The sequence below is a fragment of the Coturnix japonica genome, unplaced genomic scaffold (genome assembly GCF_054131305.1).
Source record: "Coturnix japonica strain WE unplaced genomic scaffold, WE-NBRP24 Scf096, whole genome shotgun sequence".
In the NCBI taxonomy this organism is placed as follows: domain Eukaryota; kingdom Metazoa; phylum Chordata; class Aves; order Galliformes; family Phasianidae; genus Coturnix; species Coturnix japonica.
Genome location: NW_028188999.1, coordinates 214006 through 238678, shown reverse-complemented (window position 1 = coordinate 238678; position 24673 = coordinate 214006). Strand labels below are relative to the sequence as shown.

Sequence of the window (24673 nt, the reverse complement as noted above, 5' to 3'; positions counted from 1 at the left end):
CTGGAGAGGGGGAAGGTGGGAGGGTAGGGGGGCTGGAGGGGGATGGGGGGCTGAAAGGTGGGGGATGGGAAGGGTTGGGGGGTCTGGAGGGCTAGGGGGGTTGGAGGGACTGGAGGTGGTGGTGGGGAGGGGGGGTCCTCACAATGACCCCAAAATGGGGACCAAATTAGCCCTTACTATTGATCCTATAGTGACCCCAAGTGGGGCCCGAAGTGCTCCATTCAATGACCCCAAAGTGAGCCCAAAACGGGGCTCAAAGTGACTCTTTATAATGCCCCCCCCCCCCCCCCCCCCACAAACAGGACCCTATAGTGACCCTAAAGGTGCCCCCCCCCCCCCCAAACAGGACCCTATAGTGACCCTAAAGGTGCCCCCCCCCCCCCCCCCATTACCTGGGCCCTATGAGCAGCCCCACGAAGTTGATCTCGGGGTATTCATCCTGTGGGATCATCACTTTGTCGCTCACACGGGTGGCTGGCGGCCTAATGTGGGGGGGGGGGTTAATGTGAGGGGGGGGGGTCAGCACCTCCTGACCCCCACGGACCCCCATAATCCCCCCCACATCACCCCTATGCTGTCCTGACCCCATTCATCCCATAGGGTCTCCTTCAGACCCCACACACACTCTGAACTCTCCCAACGCCCCCCCCCCCCCCCCGATCCCTTTAAGACCCCCAACCCCCCCAAACCCCTTTAAGACCCCCAACCCCCTCCTCAAATCCCTTCAAGACCCCAACCACCCGCCCCCCCAGACCTCGATAACCTCCCAAAGACCCCCCAAACCCCCCCAGACCCCCACGTCCCCCATAATCTCCCCACAGCCCCATCTAGCCCCCCAGAACCCCCTGACCCCCTCTGAACCCCCAGACCCCCTCTAAGCCCCCCATACGGCACTCTAAGCCCCCCCCACCCCTTCTAAGCCCCCAGAATCCCCCCAGACCCCTCTATGCCCCTCAAACCCCCTCTAAGCCCCCCAGACTCCCTCTAAGCCCCACATACCCCACTCTAAGGCCCCTAGGCCCCCTCTAAGCCCCCCAGAATCCCCCCACACCCCTCTATGCCCCCAGACCCCCCCCCAAGGCCCCCAGACCCCCTCCCCCTCTAAGGCCTCCAGAATCCACCCAGACCCCCCCTAAGCCCCCCATACCCCACTCTAAGGCCCCCAGACCCCCTCTGAACCCCCCAGAATCCCCCCAGACCCCCTCTAAGCCCCCCAAACCCCCACTCTAAGGCCTCCAGGCCCCCTCTAAGGCCCCACAAATCCCTTCTAATCCCTTCAAGCCCCCTTCTAAGCCCCCCAGACCCCACTCTAAGCCCCCCAGAATCCCCCCATACACCCTCTAAGCCTCCCATACCCCACTCTTAAGCCCCCAGACCCCCTCTTAGCCGCCCACAGTCCTCCTAAACCCCCTCTAAGCCCCCCAGAATCCCCCAAGACCCCTCTAAGGCCCCCCCAGAATCCCCCCATACACCCTCTAAGCCCCAAAAAATCCCCCCAAGCCCCCTCTACACCCCCCAGAATCCCCCTCAGAATCCTCTCTGAGCCCTCCAGAACCCCCCCAAGACCCCTCTAAGCCCCCCAGAATCCATTCAGACCCCCTCTATGCTCCCCAGGCCCCCTCTAAGCCCCCCCAAACCCCTGCTAAGACCCCCCAGAATCCCCCCCATACACCCTCTAAGCCCCTCAGACTCCACCAAACCCCCTCTAAGCCCCTCAAGACTCCCCCAAACCCCCTCTATGCCCCCCAAGCCCCCCTCTAAGCTCCCACAAACCCCTTCTAATCCCTCCAAACCCCCTCTGCGCCCCCCAGAATCTCCCCATACACCCTCTAAGCCACCCATACCCCACTCTAAAACCCCCAGGCCCCCTCTAAGCCCCCCAGAATCCCCCCAAAACCCCTCTAAACCCCCAGAATCCACCCAGACCCCCTCTAAACCCCCCAGAATCCCCCACACCCCCTCTAAGCCCCCACAAACTCCTTCTAATCCCCCTAATCCCCTCTAAGACCCCCAAACAACCCCCTCTAAGACCACCATACCTAACTCTAGGCCCCCAGGCCCCCTCTAAGCCCCCCAGAATCCACCCAGACCCCCTCTAAGCCCCCCCAAACCCCTTCTAATCCCCCCAAACCCCCTCTAAGCTCCCAAGAATACCCCAAAACCGCTCTAAGCCTCCCAAGCCCCCCATGAGCCCCCCAAACCCCTTCTAATCCCCCCAACCCCCCTCTAAGCCCCCAGACCCCACTCTAAGGCCCCCAGAATCCCCCTAAAACCCATCTAAGCCCCCACAAACCCCTTCTAAATCCCCAAACCCCCCTCAAAGCCCCCCAGAATCCCCCCAGACCCCTCCAAGCCCCCAGAATCCCCCCAGGAACCCCTTTAAGCCCCCTTACCCTACTCTAGCCCCCCCAGAATACCCCAAAACCCCTCTAAGCCCCCAGAATCCTCCCAAGCCCCCTTTGAGCCCCCTATACCCCACTCTAAGGCCCCCAGAATACCCCCAAAACCCCTCTAAGCCCCCCAGAATCCCCCAAAATCCCCTCCAAGCCCCCCAGAATCCCCCTAGAATCCCCCCAGACCCCCTCTAAGCCCCTTACCCTACTCTAGCCCCCCCAGAATACCCCAAAGCCCCTCTAAGCCCCCAGACTCCCCCCAAGACCCCTCTAAGCCCCCTATACCCCACTCTAAAACCCCAGAATCCCCCCAAACCCCTACAGAATCCTCCCACAACCCCTCTAAGCCCACCCAAACCCCTTTGAAGCCCCCCAGACCCCACTCTAAGGCTCCCAAACCCCCCTTTGAGCCCCCAGACTCCCCCACAAACCCCCTCTAAGCCCCCCCTAGAATCCCCCCAGAGCCCTCTAAGCCCCCGTTACCCTACTCTAGCCCCCCCAAAATACCCCCAAGCCCCTCAGACTCCCCCCAAGACCCCTCTAAGCCCCCTATACTCCACTCTAAGGCCCCATTACCCTACTCTAGCCCCCCCAAGAATCCACCCAGACCCCCTCTAAAACTCCCCAGACTCCCCCCAAGACCCCTCTAAGCCCCCAGAATCCCCCCAAACCCCTACAGAATCCCCCCCACACCCCCTCTAAGCCCACCCAAACCCGTTCGAAGCCCCCCAGACCCAACTCTAAGACTCCCAACCCCCCCTTTGAGCCCCCCAGACTCCCCCCAGACCCCCTCCAAGCCCCCCAGAATCCCCCTAGAATCCCCCCAGACCCCCTCTAAGCCCCCGTTACCCTACTCTAGCCCTCCAGAATACCCCAAAGCCCCTCTAAGCCCCTCAGACTCCCCCAAGACCCCTCTAAGCCCCCTATACCCCACTCTAAGGCCCCCAGAATACCCCCAAAACCCTCTAAGCCCCCACAATCTCCCCAAACCCCTACAGAATTGCCCCACAACCCTCTAAGCCCACCCAAATCCCTTGAAGCCCCCCAGACCCTACTCTAGGGCTCCCAAACACCCCTTTGAGCCCCCAGACTCCCCCCCAAACCCCCTCTAAGCCCCCCCAGAATCCCCCCCAAACCCCTCCTAAGCCCCCCAGAATCCCCCCAAACCCCCTCCAAGCCCCCAGAATCCCCCTAGAATCCCCCCAGACCCCCTCTAAGCCCCCGTTACCCTACTCTAGCCCCCCCAAAATACCCGAAAGCCCCTCTAAGATCCCCAGACTCCGCCCAAGACCCCTCTAAGCCCCCTATACCCCCCTCTAAGCCCCCACAATCCCCCTAAACCCCTACAGAATCCCCCCACACCCCTCTAAGCCCACCCAAACCCGTTCGAAGCCCCCCAGACCCAACTCTAAGACTCCCAACCCCCCCTTTGAGCCCCCCAGACTCCCCCCCAGAACCCCCTCCAAGCCCCCAGAATCCCCCTAGAATCCCCCCAGACCCCCTCTAAGCCCCCCTTACCCTACTCCAGCCCCCCCAGAATACCCCAAAGCCCCTCTAAGCCCCTCAGACTCCCCCAAGACCCCTCTAAGCCCCCTATACCCCACTCTAAGGCCCCCAGAATCCCCCAAACCCCTCTAAGCCCCCCACACCCCCTCCAAGCCCCCAGAATCCCCCCAGACCCCCTCTATGCCCCTCAAACACCCTCTAAGCCCACCCAAACCCCTTTAAGCCCCACATACCCCACCCTAAGGCCCTAGGCCCCCTCTAAGCCCCCCAGAATCCCCCAAAACCCCTCTAAGCCCCCCAGAATCCACCCAGACCCCTCTAAAACCCCCCAGAATCCCCCCAAACACCCCTCTAAGCCCCCCAGAATCCCCCCATACACCCTCTAAGCCCCCATACCCCACTCTAAAACCCTCAGGCTCCCTCTAACCCCCCCAGAATCCCCCCAAAACCCCTCTAAGACCCCCAGAATCCACCCAGACCCCCTCTAAACCCCCCAGAATCCCTCCCATGCCCCCTCTACACCCTCAGAACCCCCCCAGACCCCCTCTAAGCCCCCCAGAATCCCCCACACCCCCTTCTAAGCCCCACAAACTCCTTCTAATCCCCCAAATCCCCTCTAAGACCCCCAAACAACCCCCTCTAAGACCACCATACCAAACTCTAAGGCCCCCAAGCCCCCTCTAAGCCCCCCAGAATCCCCTAAAACCCCTCTAAGCCCCCACAAACCCCTTCTAAATCCCCAAATCCCCCTCCAAGCCCCCCCAGAATCCCCCCAAATCCCCTCCAAGCCCCCAGAATCCCCCTAGAATCCCCCCAGACCCCCTCTAAGCCCCCTTACCCTACTCTAGCCCCCCAGAATACCCCAAAGCCCCTCTAAGCCCCTCAGACTCCCCCCAAGACCCCTCTAAGCCCCTATACCCACTCTAAGGCCCCCAGAATCCCCCCAAACCCCCTCTAAGCCCCCCACACCCCCTCCAAGCCCCCAGAATCCCCCCAGACCCCCTCTATGCCCCTCAAACACCCTCTAAGCCCACCCAAACCCCTTTAAGCCCCACATACCCCACCCTAAGGCCCCTAGGCCCCCTCTAAGCCCCCCAGAATCCCCCCAAAACCCTCTAAGCCCCCAAGAATCCACCCAGACCCCCTCTAAACTCCCCAGAATCCCCCAAAACCCCTCTAAGCCCCCCAGAAATCCCCCCATACACCCTCTAAGCCCCCACACCCCACTCTAAAACCCCCAGGCCCCCTCTAAGCCCCCAGAATCCCCCCAAAACCCCTCTAAACCCCCAGAATCCACCCAGACCCCCTCTAAACCCCCAGAATCCCCACACCCCCTTTAAGCCCCCACAAACTCCTTCTAATCCCCCCTAATCCCCTCTAAGACCCCCAAACAACCCCCTCTAAGACCACCATACCTAACTCTAAGGCCCCCAGGCCCCCTCTAAGCCCCCCAGAATCCCCCTAAAACCCCTCTAAGCCCCCACAAACCCCTTCTAATCCCCCCAAACCCCCTCTAAGCTCCCAAGAATCCCCCCAAAACCGCTCTAAGCCTCCCAAGCCCCCCATGAGCCCCCTCAAACCCCTTCTAATCCCCCCAAAACCCCTCTAAGTCCCCCAGACCTCACTCTAAGCCCCCCAGAATCCCCCTAAAACCCCTCTAAGCCCCCACAAACCCCTTCTAAATCCCCAAACCCCCTCCAAGCCCCCCCAGAATCCCCCCAAATCCCCTCCAAGCCCCCCAGAATCCCCCTAGAATCCCCCCAGACCCCCTCTAAGCCCCCTTACCCTACTCTAGCCCCCCCAGAATACCCCAAAGCCCCTCTAAGCCCCCCAGACTCCCCCCAAGACCCCTCTAAGCCCCCTATACCCCACTCTAAGGCCCCCAGAATCCCCCCAAAACCCCTCTAAGCCCCCCACACCCCCTCCAAGCCCCCAGAATCCCCCCAGACCCCCTCTAAGCCCACCCAAACCCCTTTGAAGCCCCCAGACCCCACTCTAAGGCTCCCAAACCCCCCTTTGAGCCCCAAACCCCACTCTAAGCCCCCCAAATCCCCCCTAGACCCCCCCCCAAGCCGTGCAGGGTCTCACTTGTAGTCAGCGGGGGGTTTGAAGTCGGGGTTTAGGGCCACCATCTCAGTGATCAGGTTGTGCCTTTCCTCCTCCAGCTTCTTCCTGGTCCGAAACTCCCTCGTGTTCAACCTCTTCCCCTCACTGTTATAAATGGGCTCCGGGGAGGGCGACCTTAATAGGGAGGGGATGAGGGGGGGGGGATTTGTGGGGAGGGGGGAGGGGGGGTGTCACCCCAAAGCCCCCCACCACATTGCCCCCAATTCACCCTCCCCATAGACCTCCATTTTAGCCCTCCCCCTTTACCCTATACCCCCACTTTACCCTATAACCCCCCCTTAACCCTATATACCCCCCTTAACCCTATATACTCCACTTTACCCTATATACCCCCATTCAGGCTCCTCCATCAGCACTATAGGGATGAGGGGGGGGGGGGTCCTCACCCCCTCCCCATCTCCTTCGTTAACAAAACGACCCAATTAGGCGCTAATGAGTTAATTAAACTCCTCGATTCTCCTCCTCTTCCTGGCAAGGATTTTTGGGGAGGAAAACAGAGTTTTTAGGCCAAATCCCCCCCCTTATAACCCCCCCCACCCCCCCACAATAAGCAAAATCGAACCCCAAACAACCAAAATCGAACCCAAAATGAACCAGAACTGGAAGAATTAATTAATTCTACGACTCGTTAACGGTTAAGAATTAATTAAAAATCCAAAGCAGGGAAATCGAATGATAAAAAAAAAATATTAAGATTATAGAATTATTTCTTGGGGGAAAAAAAATAATAGAGGTTTCGGGGGGGGAGAAAAAATATGGTTAAAAAAAGCTCGTTAAAAATGGGGGAAAAAAAGACATTTTTGGGTTATCGTAGCGCAGGTGAGCGGAGGCGTCCTTCGGGGAGCTGTCGGCGCGCAAACAGACTCGTTAAGGCGCGCTCATTAGCGCTAATTAACCCCTTCATTAGCCCCCCCACCCCCCATACCCACACACACACATCCGGCCTCTTGTTGGCTAATTAGCGGCGAGCTCGTTAATGAACCCCCCCCCCCCCCCCCCCCAATTCATTCATTCATTCATTGATCCCTGCTAAGTTGGGCCCTGTGGCGCTGCAGGAGCAAGGAGGGGTTAATTATGGGGCTCCTTCGTTAGCGCTCATTAGCGCTTGGCTCCGCCCCCATCCCCTTTCCCCCACCCCACCCCCACCCCCCACCCCCCCCCCGGGCACCATTTTGGGGTCATTCTGGGTGATTTTGGGGTCGTTTGAAAGCCTTACATCCATAATAGGGTTGAATGGAGGTGCACCGGAGGTGGGGGGGGGTTAAAGGGGGAATGGGGGGGGGAAGGAAAGGGGAGGGGGGGGGGCCGCCCGAGTTGACCAAAATCGTTACTTTTGAGCCCAAAAAAGGGGCGGTTCCCGACCTGTCCTCAGGGTTAGGGGGGATGCCCAGGTCTCCCGTTCGTAGTTTGCGGGTCAGGTCTTCTATCTGAAGTTGCACTGGAAGAAACCAGGTTAGGAAAAAAGAAATAAAGCAGCGAAAAACGAAGGAAATCAACCCAAAATGATGAATTAAAGGGAAGGGGGGGGGGATAAAGGGGAGGGGGGCTCCATAGCGCGGCTGGGATTGGGGGGGTTATAGGGGGCGGCACGGGGGGGTTTTGGGGGCTTTTGGGGCAGCGGAGTGACCCAAAATGGGGCTTTTTAGACCCAAATCCCAGCACAAAGTGGCCCAATTTGGACTTTTCTGAGCCCAAAATCCATCACAAAGACCCAATTTGGACTATTCTGAGGTCAAAATCCATCACAAAGATCCAAATTGGACTATTCTAAGCCCAAAATCCAACACAAAGAACCAATTTGGACTATTCTGAACCCAAAATCCATCACAAAGACCCAGTTCTGGCTTTTCTGAACCCAAAATCCATCATAAAGCGCCCAATTCTGCCTTTTTTGAGGCCAAAATCCATCACAAAGTGCCCAATTCTGGTTATTCTGAGCCCTAAATCCAACACAAAGACCCAATCTGGACTATTCTGAGCCCAAAATCCATCACAATGACCCAATCTGGACTATTCTGAGCCCAAAATCAATCACAAAGACCCAATTTGGACTATTCTGAGGCCAAAATCAATCACAAAGACCCACTTTGGACTATTCTAAGCCCAAAATCCATCATAAAGCGCCCAATTCTGGCTTTTCTGAGGCCAAAATCCATCACGAAGACCCAATTTGGACTATTCTGAGCCCAAAATCTATCACAAAGATCCAGATTGGATGTTTCTGAGGCCAAAACACATCACAAAGACCCAATCTGGACTATTCTGAGCCCAAAATCCATCACAAAGACCCAATTTGGACTATTCTGAGGCCAAAATCCATCACAAAGTGCCCGATTCTGGCTTTTTTGAGACCAAATCCACCCAAAAGACCAAATTCTGGCTTTTTGGAGTCCAAAATTCCATTGCAAAGACCCAATTTGGACTTTTCTAACCGAAAATCCATCACAAAGTGCCCAATTCTGGCTTTTCTGAACCCAAAATTCCAACACAGTGACCCAATTCTGGCTTCTCTGAGGCCAAAATCCATCACAAAGACCCAATTCTGGCTTTTCTGAGCCCAAATTCATCACAAAGACCCAAATCTGGCTTTTCTGAACCCCAAATCCCATCACAAAGTGCCCAATTATGGCTTTTCAGAGCCCAAAATCCATCATGAAGACCCAATTTGGACTATTCCGAACCCAAAATCCATCACAAAGACCCCAATTCTGGCTTTTCCGAACCCAAAATCCATCACAAAGTGCCCAATTCTGTCTTTTCAGAGCCCAAAATCCCATCGCAAAGACCCAATTTGGACTATTCTGAACCCAAAATCCATCACAAAGTGCCCAATTTGGACTTTTCTGAGCCCAAAATCCATCACAAAGACCCAATCTGGACTTTTCTGAACCCAAAATCCCATCGCAAAGTGCCCAATTCTGGCTTTTCAGAGCCCAAAATCCCATCACAAAGACCCAATTTGGACTATTCTGAGGCCAAAATCCATCACAAAGATCCAAACTGGATGTTTCTGAGCCCAAATTCATCACAAAGACCCAAATCTGGCTTTTCTGAACCCAAAATCCCATCACAAAGTGGCCTATTCTGGACTATTCTGAGCCCAAAATCCATCACAAAGACCCCAATTCTGGACTTATCTGAGCCCAACACAATGAAGAAGGCCCCAATTCTGGCTTTTTTGAGCCCAAAATCCAACACAAAGACCCAATTCTGGCTTTTCTGAACCCAAAATCCAACACAGTGACCCAATTCTGGCTTTTTTGAGCCCAAAATTCCATCACAGTGACCTAATATGGAATTTTCTGAACACAAAATCCATCTCAAAGTCCCTGATTCTGGCTTTCTGGAGCCCAAAATCTCATCGCAAAGACCCAATTTGGACTATTCTGAGCCCAAAATCCATCACAAAGTGCCCAATTCTGGCTTTTCTGAGCCCAAAATCCTATCGAAAAGACCCAATATGGAATTTTCTGAACCCAAAATCCATCACAAAGTGCCTGATTCTGGCTTTTCTGAGCCCAAAATCCCATCGCAAAGACCCAATTTGGACTATTCTGAGCCCAAAATCCATCACGAAGTGCCCAATTCTGGTTTTTCTGAGCCCAAAATCCATCACAGTGACCCAATTCTGGCTTCTCTGGGCCCAAAATCCCATCGCAAAGACACAATATGGAATTTTCTGAACCCAAAATCCATCACAAAATGCCTGATTCTGGCTTTCTGGAGCCCAAAATCCCATCGCAAAGACCCAATTTGGACTATTCTGAGCCCAAAATCCATCACGAAGTGCCCAATTCTGGCTTTTTGAGCCCAAAATGCATCACAAAGTCCCAATCTGGACTATTCTGAACCCAAAATCCATCACAAAGACCCAAACCTGGCTATTCTGAACCCAGAATCCCATCACAAAGACCCCAATTCTGGCTTTTCTGGGGTCAAAATCCATCACAAAGTGCCCAATTCTGGTTATTCTGAGCCCAAAATCCATCCCAAAGACCCAATTCTGGCTTTTCTGAGCCCAAATTCATCACAAAGACCCAATTTTGGCTTTTTTGAGACCAACTCCATCATGAAGACCCAATTCAGGCTTTTCTGAGCCCAAAATCCATCACGAAGACCCAATTTGGACTTTTCTGAACCCAAAATCCATCACAAAGATCCAAACTGGATGTTTCTGAGCCCAAATTCATCACAAAGACCCAAATCTGGCTTTTCTGAACCCCAAATCCCATCACAAAGTGGCCTATTCTGGCTTTTCAGAGCCCAAAATCCCATCGCAAAGACCCAATTTGGACTATTCTGAGCCCAAAATCCATCACGAAGTGCCCAATTCTGGCTTTTCTGAGCCCAAAATGCATCACGAAGACCCAATCTGGACTATTCTGAACCCAAAATCCATTGCAAAAATCCAACTGGACTTTTCTGAACCCAGAATCCCATCGCAAAGACCCCAATTCTGGCTTTTCTGAGGTCAAAATCCATCATAAAGTGCCCAATACTGGTTATTCTGAGCCCAAAATCCATCCCAAAGACCCAATTCTGGTTATTCTGAGCCCAAAATCCATTACAAAGACCCAATTCTGGTTATTCAGAGCCCAAAATCCATTACAAAGACCCAATTCTGGTTATTCTGAGCCCCAAATCCATCCCAAAGACCCAATTTTGGCTTTTTTGAGACCAACTCCATCATGAAGACCCAATTCTGGCTTTTCTGAACCCAAAATCCATCACGAAGACCCAATTTGGACTATTCTGAACCCAAAATCCATCACAAAGATCCAAACTGGATGTTTCTGAGCCCAAATTCATCACAAAGACCCAATTCTGGTTATTCTGAGCCCAAAATCCATCCCAAAGACCCAATTTTGGCTTTTTTGAGACCAACTCCATCATGAAGACCAAATTCTGGCTTTTCTGAACCCAAAATCCATCATGAAGATCCAATTTGGACTATTCTGAACCCAAAATCCATCACAAAGACCCCAATTCTGGACTTATCTGAGCCCAACACAATGAAGAAGGCCCCAATTCTGGCTTTTTTGAGCCCAAAATCCAACACAAAGACCCAATTCTGGCTTTTCTGAGGTCAAAATCCATCACAAAGTGCCCAATTCTGGCTTTTTTTAACCCAAAATCCATCACAAAGACCCAATTCTGGCTTTTCTCAGCCCAAAATCCATCAAAGTGCCCAATTCTGGCTTTTTTTAACCCAAAATCCAACACAAAGTGCCCAATTCTGGCTTTTCTGAGCCCAAACTAATCCCAAAAACCCCAATTCTGGGGTTTGTGAACCCAAAAATCATCACAAAGACCCAACTTGGACTTTTCTGAGCCCAAAATCCAACACAAAGTGCCCAATTCTGGCTTTTTTTAACCCAAAATCCATCACAAATTACCCAATTCCGGCTTCTCTGAGCTGAAATGAATCCCAAAAACCCCAATTCTGGCTTTTCTGAACCCAAAATGCTCTTTTTTAACCTCCAAATTCTGATGATTTGGCCCGAAAATGCACTTTTTTCACCCCAAAAAAACCACTTTTTTCACCCCCAAATTCTGAGGTTTTGGCCCCAAAAATAACCCATAGAAATGTACTTTTTTTACCCCCTGAATTCTCAGGATTTTACCCCAAATTGCACTTTTTTCACCCCCAAATTCTGAGATTTTGGCCCCCAAAATGCACATTTTTAACCCCCAAATATTGAGGATTTGGCCCCAAAATGCACTTTTTTCAGCCCCAAATTCTGAAGATTTGGCCCAAAAAACAACCCCTAAAAATGCCCTTTTTTCACCCTTAATTTCAGAGGATTTGGCCCCAAAAAAGCAGCCTCAAAATGCACTTTTTTCACCCCTGAATTCTCAGGATTAGGCCCCAAAATGCATCTTTTTCACCCCTAAATTCTAAAGATTTGGCCCCCAAAATGTACTTTTTTAACTCCCAAATTCTGAGGTTTTGGCCCCAAAAAAGAACCCCCCAAAATGCACTTTTTTCACCCCCAAATTCGGAGGATTTGGCCCCAAAATGCACTTTTTTCACCCCAAAAAAACACACTCTTTTCAGCCCCAAATTCTGAGGATTTGGCCCAAAAAAACAACCCCTTAAAATGCACTTTTTTCACCCCTAATTTCAGAGGATTTGACCCCAAAAAAGCAGCCCCCAAAATGCACTTTTTTCACCCCTAAATTCTAAAGATTTGGCCCCAAAATGCACATTTTTAACCCCCAAATTCCGAGGATTTGACCCCAAAAAAGCAGCCCCAAAATGCACTTTTTTCACCCCTAAATTCTAAAGATTTGGCCCCAAAAATGTACTTTTTAAACTCCCAAATTCTGAGGTTTTGGCCCCAAAAAAGAACCCCCCAAAATGCACTTTTTTCACCCCTAAATTCTCAAGATTTGGCCCCCAAAATGCACATTTTTAACCCCCAATTTTTGAGGATTTGGCCCCAAAATGCACTTTGTTCACCCCCAATTTCTGAGCATTTGGCCCCAAAAAAGCAGCCCCAAAATGCACTTTTTTTCAGCCCCAAATTCTCAAGATTTGGCCCCAAAACTGCACTTTTTTTTCAGCCCCAAATTCTCAAGATTTGGCCCCAAAAATGTACTTTTTTAACTCCCAAATTCTGAGGTTTTGGCCCCAAAAAAGCAGCTCCAAGACTGTACATTTTTCAGCCCCAAATTCTGAAGATTTGGCCCCAAAACTGCACTTTTTTTCAGCCCCAAATTGTTCAAGTTTAGCCTCAAACTGAAGCCCAGGAGCCCCAAAATCGCCCTTTTTCACCCCAAAAATGCCCCCGTGCCGCCCCTCCCCCACCGCGCTGCCCCAAATCTGCCATTTTTCACACCAAAAACGCCCCCAAAATGCCCATTTTTCACACCAAAACCGGTCCTTCTTTTCCTCCGGACCCAAAAAGGGCTTTTTTAGCCCCAAAATGAGCGCCGCTTTTTGGCTGCTATGGGATAAAAATATACAGTTATCAATAGAGAAATGAACCAAACTTTGCATTTTTCACACCAAAACTTCACATTCTTTATAAGGAAACGGAGGCGGATTTGGGCATTTTTTAACCAAATCTTCACTTTTTCAGCCCAAAAATCAGCCGGCGTTAATTGCTATTTTCTTCTATTGGCTGCAAAGTGGAACCTGGTGGGGTTTTTTTTGCCCAAATCGGCCCTTTTTCACACCAAAAATTAATGGTTATTTTTTAACATCCCCCCCCCAACAATAAATACAGCAAAGAAACCCAAAATTGACATTTTTCACACCAAAATTTGCTCCTAAAATAACAGATATTTGGTAAAGAAATTGTCCCAAAATCAACATTTTTCACACCAAAATTTGTTCCTAAAATTATAATTAGTAAAGAAATTGTCCCAAAATTGACCTTTTTCACACCAAAATCTTCACCTATAATAATAGTTATTTAGAAAAATAATAAACCCAAAATCGACCTTTTTCACCCCAAAATCTGCCTTTATAATAATGGTTGAGTAATAAATAGTCCCAAAATTGACCTTTTTCACACCAAAATCTCACTGGAAATAAATGGATCATTGCTGTGCAACAACAGCCCCAAAATCGACCTTTTTCACCCCAAAATTCTCCTCTATTATAACGCTGATATGGTGAAACAACAGCCCCAAAATCGCCCTTTTTCACCCCAAAATTTTCTCCTATAACAACATTTTTGTAGTGTAACAACAGCCCCAAAATTGCCCTTTTTCACCCCAAAATCTCACTGCAAATAAATGGGATCATTGAAGCGCAACAACAGCCCCAAAATTGCCCTTTTTCACCCCAAAATCTCACTGCAAATAAATGGAATTATTGCAGGGCAACAACAGCCCCAAAATTGCCCTTTTTCAACCCAAAATCTCAATGGAGATAAATGGGATCATTGCTGTGCAACAACAGCCCCAAAATCGCCCTTTTTCACCCCAAAATTTGCCCTATAACAACATTTTTTAGTGTAACAACAGCCCCAAAATTGCCCTTTTTCACCCCAAAATTCTCCTCTATTATAACGCTGACGTGGTGAAACAACAGCCCCAAAATTGCCTTTTTTCAACCCAAAATCTCAATGGAGATAAAAGGGATCATTGCAGTGCAACAACAGCCCCAAAATCGACCTTTTTCACCCCAAAATTGCACTTATTTCACTTGAGATAAATGGAATTATTACACTGCAACAACAGCCCCAAAATCGCCCTTTTTCACCCCAAAATCTCACTGGAAATAAATGGAATTATTGCAGTGCAACAACAGCCCCAAAATCGCCCTTTTTCACCCCAAAATTCTCCTCTATTATAACGCTGATATGGTAAAACAACAGCCCCAAAATTGCCCTTTTTCACCCCAAAATTCTCCTCTATTATAACGCTGATAGGGTGAAACAACAGCCCCAAAATTGACCTTTTTCACCCCAAAATTTCACTTGAGATAAATGGAATTATTGCAGTGCAACAACAGCCCCAAAATCGACCTTTTTCACCCCAAAATTGCACTTATTTCACTTGATATAAATGGAATTATTCCAGTGCAACAACAGCCCCCAAATTGTCCTTTTTCACCCCAAAATTCTCCTCTATTATGACGCTGATGTGGTGCAACAACAGCCCCAAAATCGCCCTTTCTCACCCCAAAATTTTCCCCTATAACAACATTTTTGTAGTGTAGTAACACCCCCAAAATTGCCCTTTTTCACCCCAAAATCTCACTGCAAATAAATGGGATCATTGAAGCACAACAACAGCCCCAAAATCGCCCTTTTTCACCCCAAAATTTTCCCCATAACAGCATTTTTGTAGTGTAGCAACAGCCCCAAAATTGCCCTTTTTCACCCCAAAATCTCACTGGAAATAAATGGGATCATTGCAGTGCAACAACAGCCCCAAAATCGACCTTTTTCACCCCAAAATTCTCCTCTATTATAACGCTGATACGGTGAAACAACAGCCCCAAAATCGCACTTTTTCACCCCTAAATTTTCCCCTATAGCAACATTTTTGTGGTGTAACAACAGCCCCAAAATTGCCCTTTTTCACCCCAAAATTGCACTTATTTCACTTGAGATAAATGGAATTATTACACTGCAACAACAGCCCCAAAATTGTCCTTTTTGACCCCAAAATTGCCCTTTTTCACCCCCAAAATCTTACTGCAAATAAATGGAATCACTGCTGTGCAACAGCAGCCCCAAAATCGCCCTTTTTCACCCCAAAATCTCACTGCAAATAAATGGAATTATTGCAGTGCAACAACAGCCCTAAAATCGCCCTTTTTCACCCCAAAATTTTCTCCTATAACATTTCTGTAGTGTAACAACAGCCCTAAAATCGCCCTTTTTCACCCCAAAATTTTCTCCTATAACAACATTTTTTAGTGTAACAACAGCCCCAAAATTGCCCTTTTTCACCCCAAAATCTCACTGGAAATAAATGGAATTATTGCAGTGCAACAACAGCCCCAAAATTGCCCTTTTTCACCCCAAAATTCTCCTCTACTATAACACTGATGTGGTGCAACAACAGCCCCAAAATCGTCCTTTTTCAACCCAAAATCTCACTGGAGATAAATAGGATCATTACTGTGCAACAACAGCCCCAAAATCGCCCTTTTTCACCCCAAATTTTTCCCCTATAGCAACATTTTTGTAGTGTAACAACAGCCCCAAAATTGCCCTTTTTCACCCCAAAATTCTCCTATATTTTAACACTGATGTGGTGAAACAACAGCCCCAAAATTTACCCTTTTTCACCCCCAAAATCTCACTGGAAATAAATGTAATTATTGCAGTGCAACAACAGCCCCAAAATCGCCCTTTTTCACCCCAAAATTGCACTTATTTCACTGGAGATAAATGGAATTATTACACTGCAACACCAGCCCCAAAATCGCCCTTTTTCACCCCAAAATTGCACTTATTTCACTGGAAATAAATGGAATTATTACACTGCAACACCAGCCCCAAAATCGCCCTTTTTCACCCCAAAATTTTCCCCTATAACAACATTTTTTAGTGTAACAGCCCCAAAATCGCCCTTTTTCACCCCAAAATTCTCCTCTATTATAACGCTGATAGGGTGAAACAACAGCCCCAAAATGGACCTTTTTCACCCCAAAATCTCACTGGAGTTAAATGGATCACTGCTGTGCAACAACAGCCCCAAAATCGACCTTTTTCACCCCAAAATTTCACTTATTTCACTTGAGATAAATTGAACTATTACAGGGCAACAACAGCCCCAAAATCGCCCTTTTTCACCCCAAAATTTTCCCTTATAACAACATTTTTGTAGTGTAACAACAGCCCCAAAATTGCCCTTTTTCACCCCAAAATTGCCCTTATTTCACTTGAGATAAATGGAATTATTACACTGCAACAACAGCCCCAAAATCGCCCTTTTTCACCCCAAAATTTCCTTCCTTAGGGGGGAAAAAATGGTTAAATCGCAGCAGTCCCAAATCCGGCCTTTTTCAACCCAAAATCCTTCAGTCTGGAAATGAAATTATTGCGGCGTCTCACAGCCCCAAAATCAGCTTTTTTCACCTCAAAACTCCACCTTCAATAAATGAAATCAATGCAGCCCCAAATTCGGCTTTTTTCACCCCAAAATTCGGCCTTTTTCACCCCCCAAATTCGACCTTTTTCAGCCCAAAATTCGACCTTTTTCACCCCAAAATCAACCTTCATTTTCTATAGCACAGACACAAGATGACAACCAACACATCCAAAACCCCCCAAATCACCTTTTATCACCCCAAAATCCACCTTTTTCACCCCCAAAATCGCCTTTTTTAACCCCAAAATCCCCCTCCCCCCTCCAAAATGGCGGCCCCAATATCAGCTCTTCCCCCCCCACCCCCACGTGACCACATCCCATCACATGACCACACCCCCCAACCCCCACGTGACCCGCCAACCCAAGATGGCGCCCCGCTGTGGTTACCGATGTAGGCTCGTTCCTGCTCCCGGGTGAGTCCCGGTGGGATCACGGTGGGCATCCCCGGGATCACCGTTTTCTGATCCAGGCTGTCCTGGTTCCAACGGCTCCGTTTCCGTTTCTTCGGGAAATCTACGGAGTTGGAATTAACAAAGAAACGCGTTAATTAAAAACTTAATAGCCCACCAACATGGCCGCCCCCATACCCATCCAAGATGGCGGCCCACAGACACGCCTCCATGTCGCAGCACTGCCGCACCGGAAGTGGCGCCGCCATCTTGGGGGGGGGAATCGAGTCTCACTGTGCCCAATAACTGCCCCATAACTGCCCCATAGCGCCCTATAACTGCCCCATAGCTGCCCCATTGTGCCCTATAACTGCCCCATAACTGCCCCATAGCGCCCTATAACTGCCCCATAGCTGCCCCATTGTGCCCTATAACTGCCCCATAACTGCCCCATTGTGCCCTATAACTGCCCCATAACTGCCCCATTGTGCCCTATAACTGCCCCATAGCTGCCCCATTGTGCCCTATAACTGCCCTATAGCTGCCCCACTGTGCCCTATAACTGCCCCATATCTACCCCACTGTGCCCTATAAGTGCCCCATAGCTGCCCCACTGTGCCCTATAAGTGCCCCATATCTACCCCACTGTGCCCTATAACTGCCCCATAGCTGCCCCACTGTGCACCATAACTGCCCCATAGCTGCCCCACTGTGCCCTATAACTGCCCCATAACTGCCCCACTGTGCCCTATAACTGCCCCATAGCTGCCCCACTGTGCCCTATAACTGCCCCATAGCTGCCCCACTGTGCCCTTTAACTGCCCCACTGTGTCCTATAACTGCCCCATATCTACCCCACTGTGCCCTATAACTGCCCCACTGTGCCCTATAACTGCCCCATAGCTGCCCCACTGTGCCCCATAACTGCCCCACTGTGCCCTATAACTGCCCCATAGCTGCCCCACTGTGCCCTTTAACTGCCCCACTGTGCCCCATAGCTGCCCTATAGATGCCCTGTGCCCCACATCTGCCCCACTGTGCCCTGTAACTGCCCCATAGCTGACCCACTACCCTATAACTGCTCCCTAACCGCCCCACAGATGCCCCACAGTGCCCTAAAAGTGCCCCCTACCTGCCCCATAAGTGCTCCATGGCAGCTCTCCATGTGCCCCTAACTGCCCCGCTGCCCTCTAAGACCCTTAAACAATCCCCTATAACCCCCTTGGACCTCATAACCCCAATAAACTCCCCCTTCAGAACCCCTAAAACCCATAACTCCCCCCTTTAGACCCCATAATACCCCTCACACCCCATAACCCACTAACTCCCCTCTGACCCCATAACCCCAATAACTCCCCCCTTTAGACCCCATAACACCCCTCACACCCCATAACCCACTAACCCCCCCAGACCCCATAACCCCCCCTTCAGACCCCATCATCAACCAACCCCCCAGACCCCATAACCCCCTCCAAGCACAACCAGCCCCACCTCCCCATAACCCCCTAATATCCCTCTGACCCCATAAGGACCTTAAAACTTCCCCGACCCCATAACCTCCTTATAACCCCCCCAACCCCATAACCTCCTTATAAGCCTCCCTAAAACCCCATAACCTCCTTATAACCCCCCCAACCCCATAACCTCCTTATAACCCTCCCTGAAACCCCATAACTTCCTTATAACCCCCTCGAAACCCCATAACCTCCTTATACCCCCCCGAAACCCCATAACCTCCTTATAACCCTCCTGATCCCATAACTCCCTCATACCCCCCCAACCCCATAACCTTCTTATAACCCTCCCAGAAACCCCATAACCTCCTTATACCCCCCCAACCCCATAACCTCCTTATAACCCCCCCCAACCCCATAACCTCCTTATAACCCCCCCAACCCCATAACCTCCTTATACCCCCCCAACCCCATAACCTCCTTATAACCCCCCCCAACCCCATAACCTCCTTATAACCCCCCCAACCCCATAACCTCCTTATAACCCCCCTGAAACCCCATAACCTCCTTATAACCCCCCCAACCCCATAACCTCCTTATAACCCCCCCAACCCCATAACCTCCTTATAACCCTCCCCACCCCATAACCTCCTTATACCCCCCCAACCCCATAACCTCCTTATACCCCCCCAACCCCATAACCTCCTTATACCCCCCCAACCCCATAACCTCCTTATAACCCCCCCCAACCCCATAACCTCCTTATAACCCTCCCCACCCCATAACCTCCTTATAAACCCCCCCAACCCCATAACCTCCTTATAACCCCCCTGAAACCCCATAACCTCCTTATAACCCCCCCCAACCCCATAACCTCCTTATACCCCCCCAACCCCATAACCTCCTTATACCCCCCCAACCCCATAACCTCCTTATAACCCCCCCCAACCCCATAACCTCCTTATAACCCTCCCCACCCCATAACCTCCTTATAAACCCCCCCAACCCCATAACCTCCTTATAACCCCCCTGAAACCCCATAACCTCCTTATAACCCCCCTGAAACCCCATAACCTCCTTATAACCCCCCCAACCCCATAACCTCCTTATAACCCCCCAACCCCATAACCTCCTTATAACCCCCCCAACCCCATAACCTCCTTATAACCCCCCAACCCCATAACCTCCTTATAACCCCCCCAACCCCATAACCTCCTTATACCCCCCCAACCCCATAACCTCCTTATAACCCCCCTGAAACCCCATAACCTCCTTATAACACTCCCCCTTACCCCATAACCTCCTTATAACCCCCCCAACCCCATAACCTCCTTATAACCTCCCCAAAACCCCATAACCTCCTTATAACCCTCCTGATCCCATAACTCTCATACCCCCCCCAACCCCATAACCATCTTAAAACCCTCCCGACCCCATAACCCCCCAAACTCCATAACCTCCTTATAACCCTCCTGACCCCATAACCCCCTCACACCCTAACCCCATAACCATCTCAAAACCCTCCCGACCCCATAACCCCCCAAACCCCATAACCTCCTTATAACCCTGACCCCATAAGCCCCATACTCCCACCCCATAACCTCCTTATAACCCTGACCCCATAACCCCCATACTCCAACCCCATAACCCCCATACTCCCAACCCCATAACCTCCTTATAACCCTGACCCCATAACCCCCCAAACCCCATAACCTCCTTATAACCCTGACCCCATAAGCCCCATACTCCCACCCCATAACCTCCTTATAACCCTCCTGACCCCATAACCCCCATACTCCAACCCCATAACCCCCATACTCCCACCCCATAACCTCCTTATAACCCTGACCCCATAACCCCCACACCCCAACCCCATAACCTCCTTATAACCCTGACCCCATAACCCCCACACCCCAACCCCATAACCTCCTTATAACCCTCCTGACCCCATAACCCCTTCGTACCCCCCCAAAACCCCTTAATGCTGTTACAAACCCCTGCCCCCCTTCTGCCCCCATCCCCCCATCCTACCCCCCTTTACCCCCCATCCTACCCCCTTTTACCCCCTTACCCCCCATCCTACCCCCCTTTTACCCCCTTACCCCCCCACTTCCCCTTTTACCCCATTACCCCCCCATCCTACCCCCCTTTTACCCCCTTACCCCCCCATCCTACCCCCCTATTACCCCCTTATACCCCCACTTCCCCTTTTACCCCCTTACCCCCCCTTCTACCCCCCTACCCCCCCATCCTACCCCCCTTTTACCCCCTTACCCCTCCCATTCTACTCCCCCCTTTTACCCCCTTACCCCCCCATCCTACCCCCCTATTACCCCCTTATACCCCTACTTCCCCTTTTACCCCCTTACCCCCATCCTACCCCCCTTTTACCCCCCATCCTACCCCCCTTTTACCCCCCATCCTACCCCCCCTTTACCCCCTACAACCCCCATCCTACCCCCCCATCCTACCCCTCCCCCTTTACCCCCTACACCCCCCCATCCTACCCCCCCTTATTTTACCCCCTTCCTGCACTCCACCCCCCCGATTCGCCCCCAGACCCACCCCCATTTACTCCTCCTTCATATATCCCCCTCCATTTACCCACCCCAATATATCCCCCCCATTTACCCCCCCCCAATATATACCCCCCGACTTATCCCCAATTTACCCCCCCTAATATATCTCCCCCTCCCAATATATCCCATTTACCCCTACCCAGTATATCCCCCCCCCCCATTTACTCCCCTCCCAATATATCCCCCCCCCTCCTCCTCCCGCCCCCCCCAAATCACCATTGCCCCTCGCCCCCCTTCCTACTCCTTAAGCCCCCCCTGGTACCCCCTATCCCCCCCCAACCCCCTGCCCCCCCGACCCCCCCATCCTACCCCCCATTTTACCCCCTATTCCCCTTCTTACCCCGTATCACTTCCTATCATCCCCCAACCCCCCCATCCTCCCCCCCCTTTACCCCCTACAACCCCCATCCTACCCCCCCATTTTACCCCCCCCATCCAACCCATTTTACCCCTACCCCCCCCCCCCATCCTACCCCTCCCGCCCATTTACCCCCTTATCACCCCCACCTACCCCCAGACCCCCCCCACATTTACCCCCCCACACAACATACCCCCCCCCATATCGTACCTGCCCTCCTTGCCGCCTTATGCCCACTCCTCACCCCAACCTCCCCGGTTCCGACCCTCCCCCACCTCCTCCTCCTGGCCCCCCCATCCCCCCCCGCTCTCATCCCCTACCCCCTTTTTCTATCCCTAACTCCCCTCACCCCCTTCCTACTCCTTAACCCCCTTCTACCCCCTGCCCCCTTTCTTACCCCCTATCACCCCCCAACTCCCCCATCCTACCCCTCCCCCTTTTACCCCCTTCCTGCCCCCCACCGCCCCATCCAACCCCCCCCCCCAATATATCCCCCCCTCCCAATATATCCCCCCCACTTACCCCCCCTCCCAATATTTATACCCCAACATATCCCCCCCTATATATCCCCCCCTCCCAATATATCCCCCCACTTATCAACCCTTCCTAATATATACCCCCAATTACCCCCCCCATATATCCCCCCATTTACCCTCCCCCTCTCGGTATATCCCCCCCCGTTTACTCCCCCCTCCCAATATATCCCCCCCTCCCCCCCCACATTACCCTCCCTTCCCAATATATCCCCATATTTACCCCCCCAATATATCCCCCCATTTACCCCTCCCCCAATACATCCCCCCATTTCCCCCAAAATATCCCCCCCCCGCAATATATCCCCCCCGTTTACACCCCACAATATATCCCCACTCCCCCAATATATTCCCCCACATTCACCCCCCCAAAATATACCCTATTTACCTCTCCAATAGATACCCCATTTACCCCCCCAATATATCCCCCTCTCCCAATATAACCCCTCATTTACCCTCCCCCACCATACCCTCCCCCCCATTTACCCCCTCAATATATCCCCCCCCATTTACTCCCCCCTCCCAATATCTCCCCCCCGTTTGCCCCCTCCCAATATATGCCCCCCCATCCAATACACCCCCCCCCCATCCTGCCCCCCATTTCCCCCCCATATCGCACCCCCTCCCGGTATATCCCCCCCCCATTTACTCCCCCCTGCCCCCCCATTTTGCCCTCCCCTCCCAATATATCCCCCCATTTACCCCCTCCCCCCAATATATCCCCCATTTACCCCCCTCCCCCCACAATACATCCCCCCCACCTTCCCCCCCCCAAATATATGCCCCCCCCATAATATATCACCTACACCTCCCCCCCCCATAATATACCCCCCACACCTCCCCCCCCCCATAATATACCCCCTCCCCCCCCATTAATATCCCCCCCCCCCATATCGTACCTGCCCTCCTTGCCGCCTTATGCCCACTCCTCACCCCAACCTCCCCGGTTCCGACCCCCCCCCCCCCCTCCTCCTCCTCCTGCCCCCCCCATCCCCCCCCCAGCCTCCCCCTGCCCCCCCCCCTACCCCCAATCTCCCTCTTCTATCCCTATCCCCATCCCCCTTCCTACTTCTCCCTTCTACTCCCCCACTCACTTTTATCCCCTACCCCCTTCTTACACCCCCTACCCCCCTTTTATCCCCCAACCCCTCTTCTACCCCTATCACCCTCCCTTCTGCCCCCTAACCCACCCATTAAACCCATTCTACCCCCTTACCCCCAACCCCCCCCATTCTGCCCCACCAACCCCCCCCATCTTAACCCCCCTTTTAGCCTCTACACCCCCCATCCTACCCCCCCCAACCCCCCCATTCTACTCCCTTTTACCCCACCCAATATATTTCCCCCCCCCAACATATCCCATTTACCCCTCCCCCAATACATCCCCCCCATTTCCCCCCAATACATCCCCCCCATTTACCCCCCCAATATATCCCCCTCATTTCCTCCCCCCAATATACCCCCCCCCACTTACCCTCCCATATATCCCCCATTTACTCCCTCCCCCCGTAATATACCCCCCCCACCTCCCCCCCCCATAATATATCCCGCCCCCCACCTCCCCCCCCCATAATATATCCCCCCCCACCCCCCCATATATCCCCCATTTACCCCCTCCCCCCATAATATACCCCCCCCACCTCCCCCCCCATAATATATCCCCCCCACCTCCCCCCCCCATAATATACCCCCCCCACAATATATCCCCCCACTTATCTCCCCTTCCTAATATATATCCCCAATTACCCCCCCCATATATCGCCCCATTTACCCTCCCCCTCCCGGTATATCCCCCCCCATTTACTCCCCCCTCCCCCCCCACATTACCCTCCCCTCCCAATATATCCCCACATTTACCCCCCCAATATATCCCCCCCATTTACCCCCTCCCCCCAATATATCCCCCCACTTACCCCCCCATATATCCCCCATTTACCCCCTCCCCCCACAATACATCCCCCCCACCTCCCCCCGCCCCCCCCCCCCCCCAATAAACCCCATTTCCCCCCATATCGTACCTGCCCTCCTTGCCGCCTTATGCCCACTCCTCACCCCAACCTCCCCGGTTCCGACCCCTCCCCCCCCTCCTCCTCCTGCCCCCCCCATCCCCCCCCCACCTCCCCCCGCCCCCCCCCCGCTCTCGTCCCCCCTTTGACTCAGGGTCGAGGCAGTTGCGGTGTTGGGGGGGGGCGGAGCATTGGCCGTAACCGCCGTGTTGGAGGTGCCGGGATTGGGATTATTCTGAGGGGGGGGGGGCGGATTTTGGGGCCCTTCGTGCCCCGATGGAGAAGGAGAAGGAGAAGGGGAAGGGAACCGGAACCCGAACGAAGGTTGGGAGCCTTGAGCCGGAGGAGGAGGCGGAGGAGGCGGAGGAGGCGGCGGAGGCGGCTGTTGTTGCGGGGGTTGAGGCTGAGGAGGCGGCGGAGGAGGCGGAGGAGGAGGAGGAGGAGGAGGAAGAGCGGCGAACGGGTAGGCCGCGGCCGCCATAGGGCCCAGCAGCGAACCCGAAGCTTGTGGAGGCCCCGACGGAGGTTGTGGAGGCCCCGCTGGGGGTTGAGGAGGCCCCGAAAGGCCGATGGGCTGAGGGGGGTAAGCGGGTTTAGATGGCGGAGCTGGAGGAGGAGGCGGCGGGTGGAGCTTCCCCAGCGGCGTGGCGTTCGCTCCGGTCGCCATAGAGCGGCTCCGCGCTCTGTGGGCTTCGCGAAGCTTCCACGCCGCCGCGGTCAGAATAACGATCTGATTGGTCAGCTCGCTTGTCAGTCAAAAGCATAAAG

General features: G+C 52.5%; 1 protein-coding gene and 1 long non-coding RNA gene across 3 annotated transcripts; both read right to left on the bottom strand.

Moving 5' to 3' along the window:
- Nucleotides 1–381: 381 nt before the first annotated feature.
- Nucleotides 382–24673, bottom strand: SF1 (splicing factor 1). 2 transcript variants are annotated; one of them, XM_085534683.1, is made up of 5 exons: nt 23918–24641; nt 16974–17099; nt 7389–7464; nt 5988–6140; nt 382–482 (listed from the first exon to the last, which is right to left on the bottom strand). In XM_085534683.1, the coding sequence occupies exons 1-5, from the start codon at nt 24570–24572 to the stop codon at nt 389–391; spliced, it is 1104 nt and encodes a 367-aa protein (XP_085390809.1). In that variant the 5' UTR covers nt 24573–24641; the 3' UTR covers nt 382–388. The 2 variants fall into 2 exon arrangements, 1 of the variants encoding a protein (XP_085390809.1); XR_014941647.1 differs by lacking the exon at nt 7389–7464 and having other exon boundaries at nt 383–482; nt 23918–24673.
- LOC146751351 (uncharacterized) lies at nt 7618–16916 on the bottom strand. The gene is made up of 2 exons (XR_014941648.1): nt 10642–16916; nt 7618–9313 (listed from the first exon to the last, which is right to left on the bottom strand). It is a non-coding gene; the product is annotated as an uncharacterized LOC146751351 (long non-coding RNA).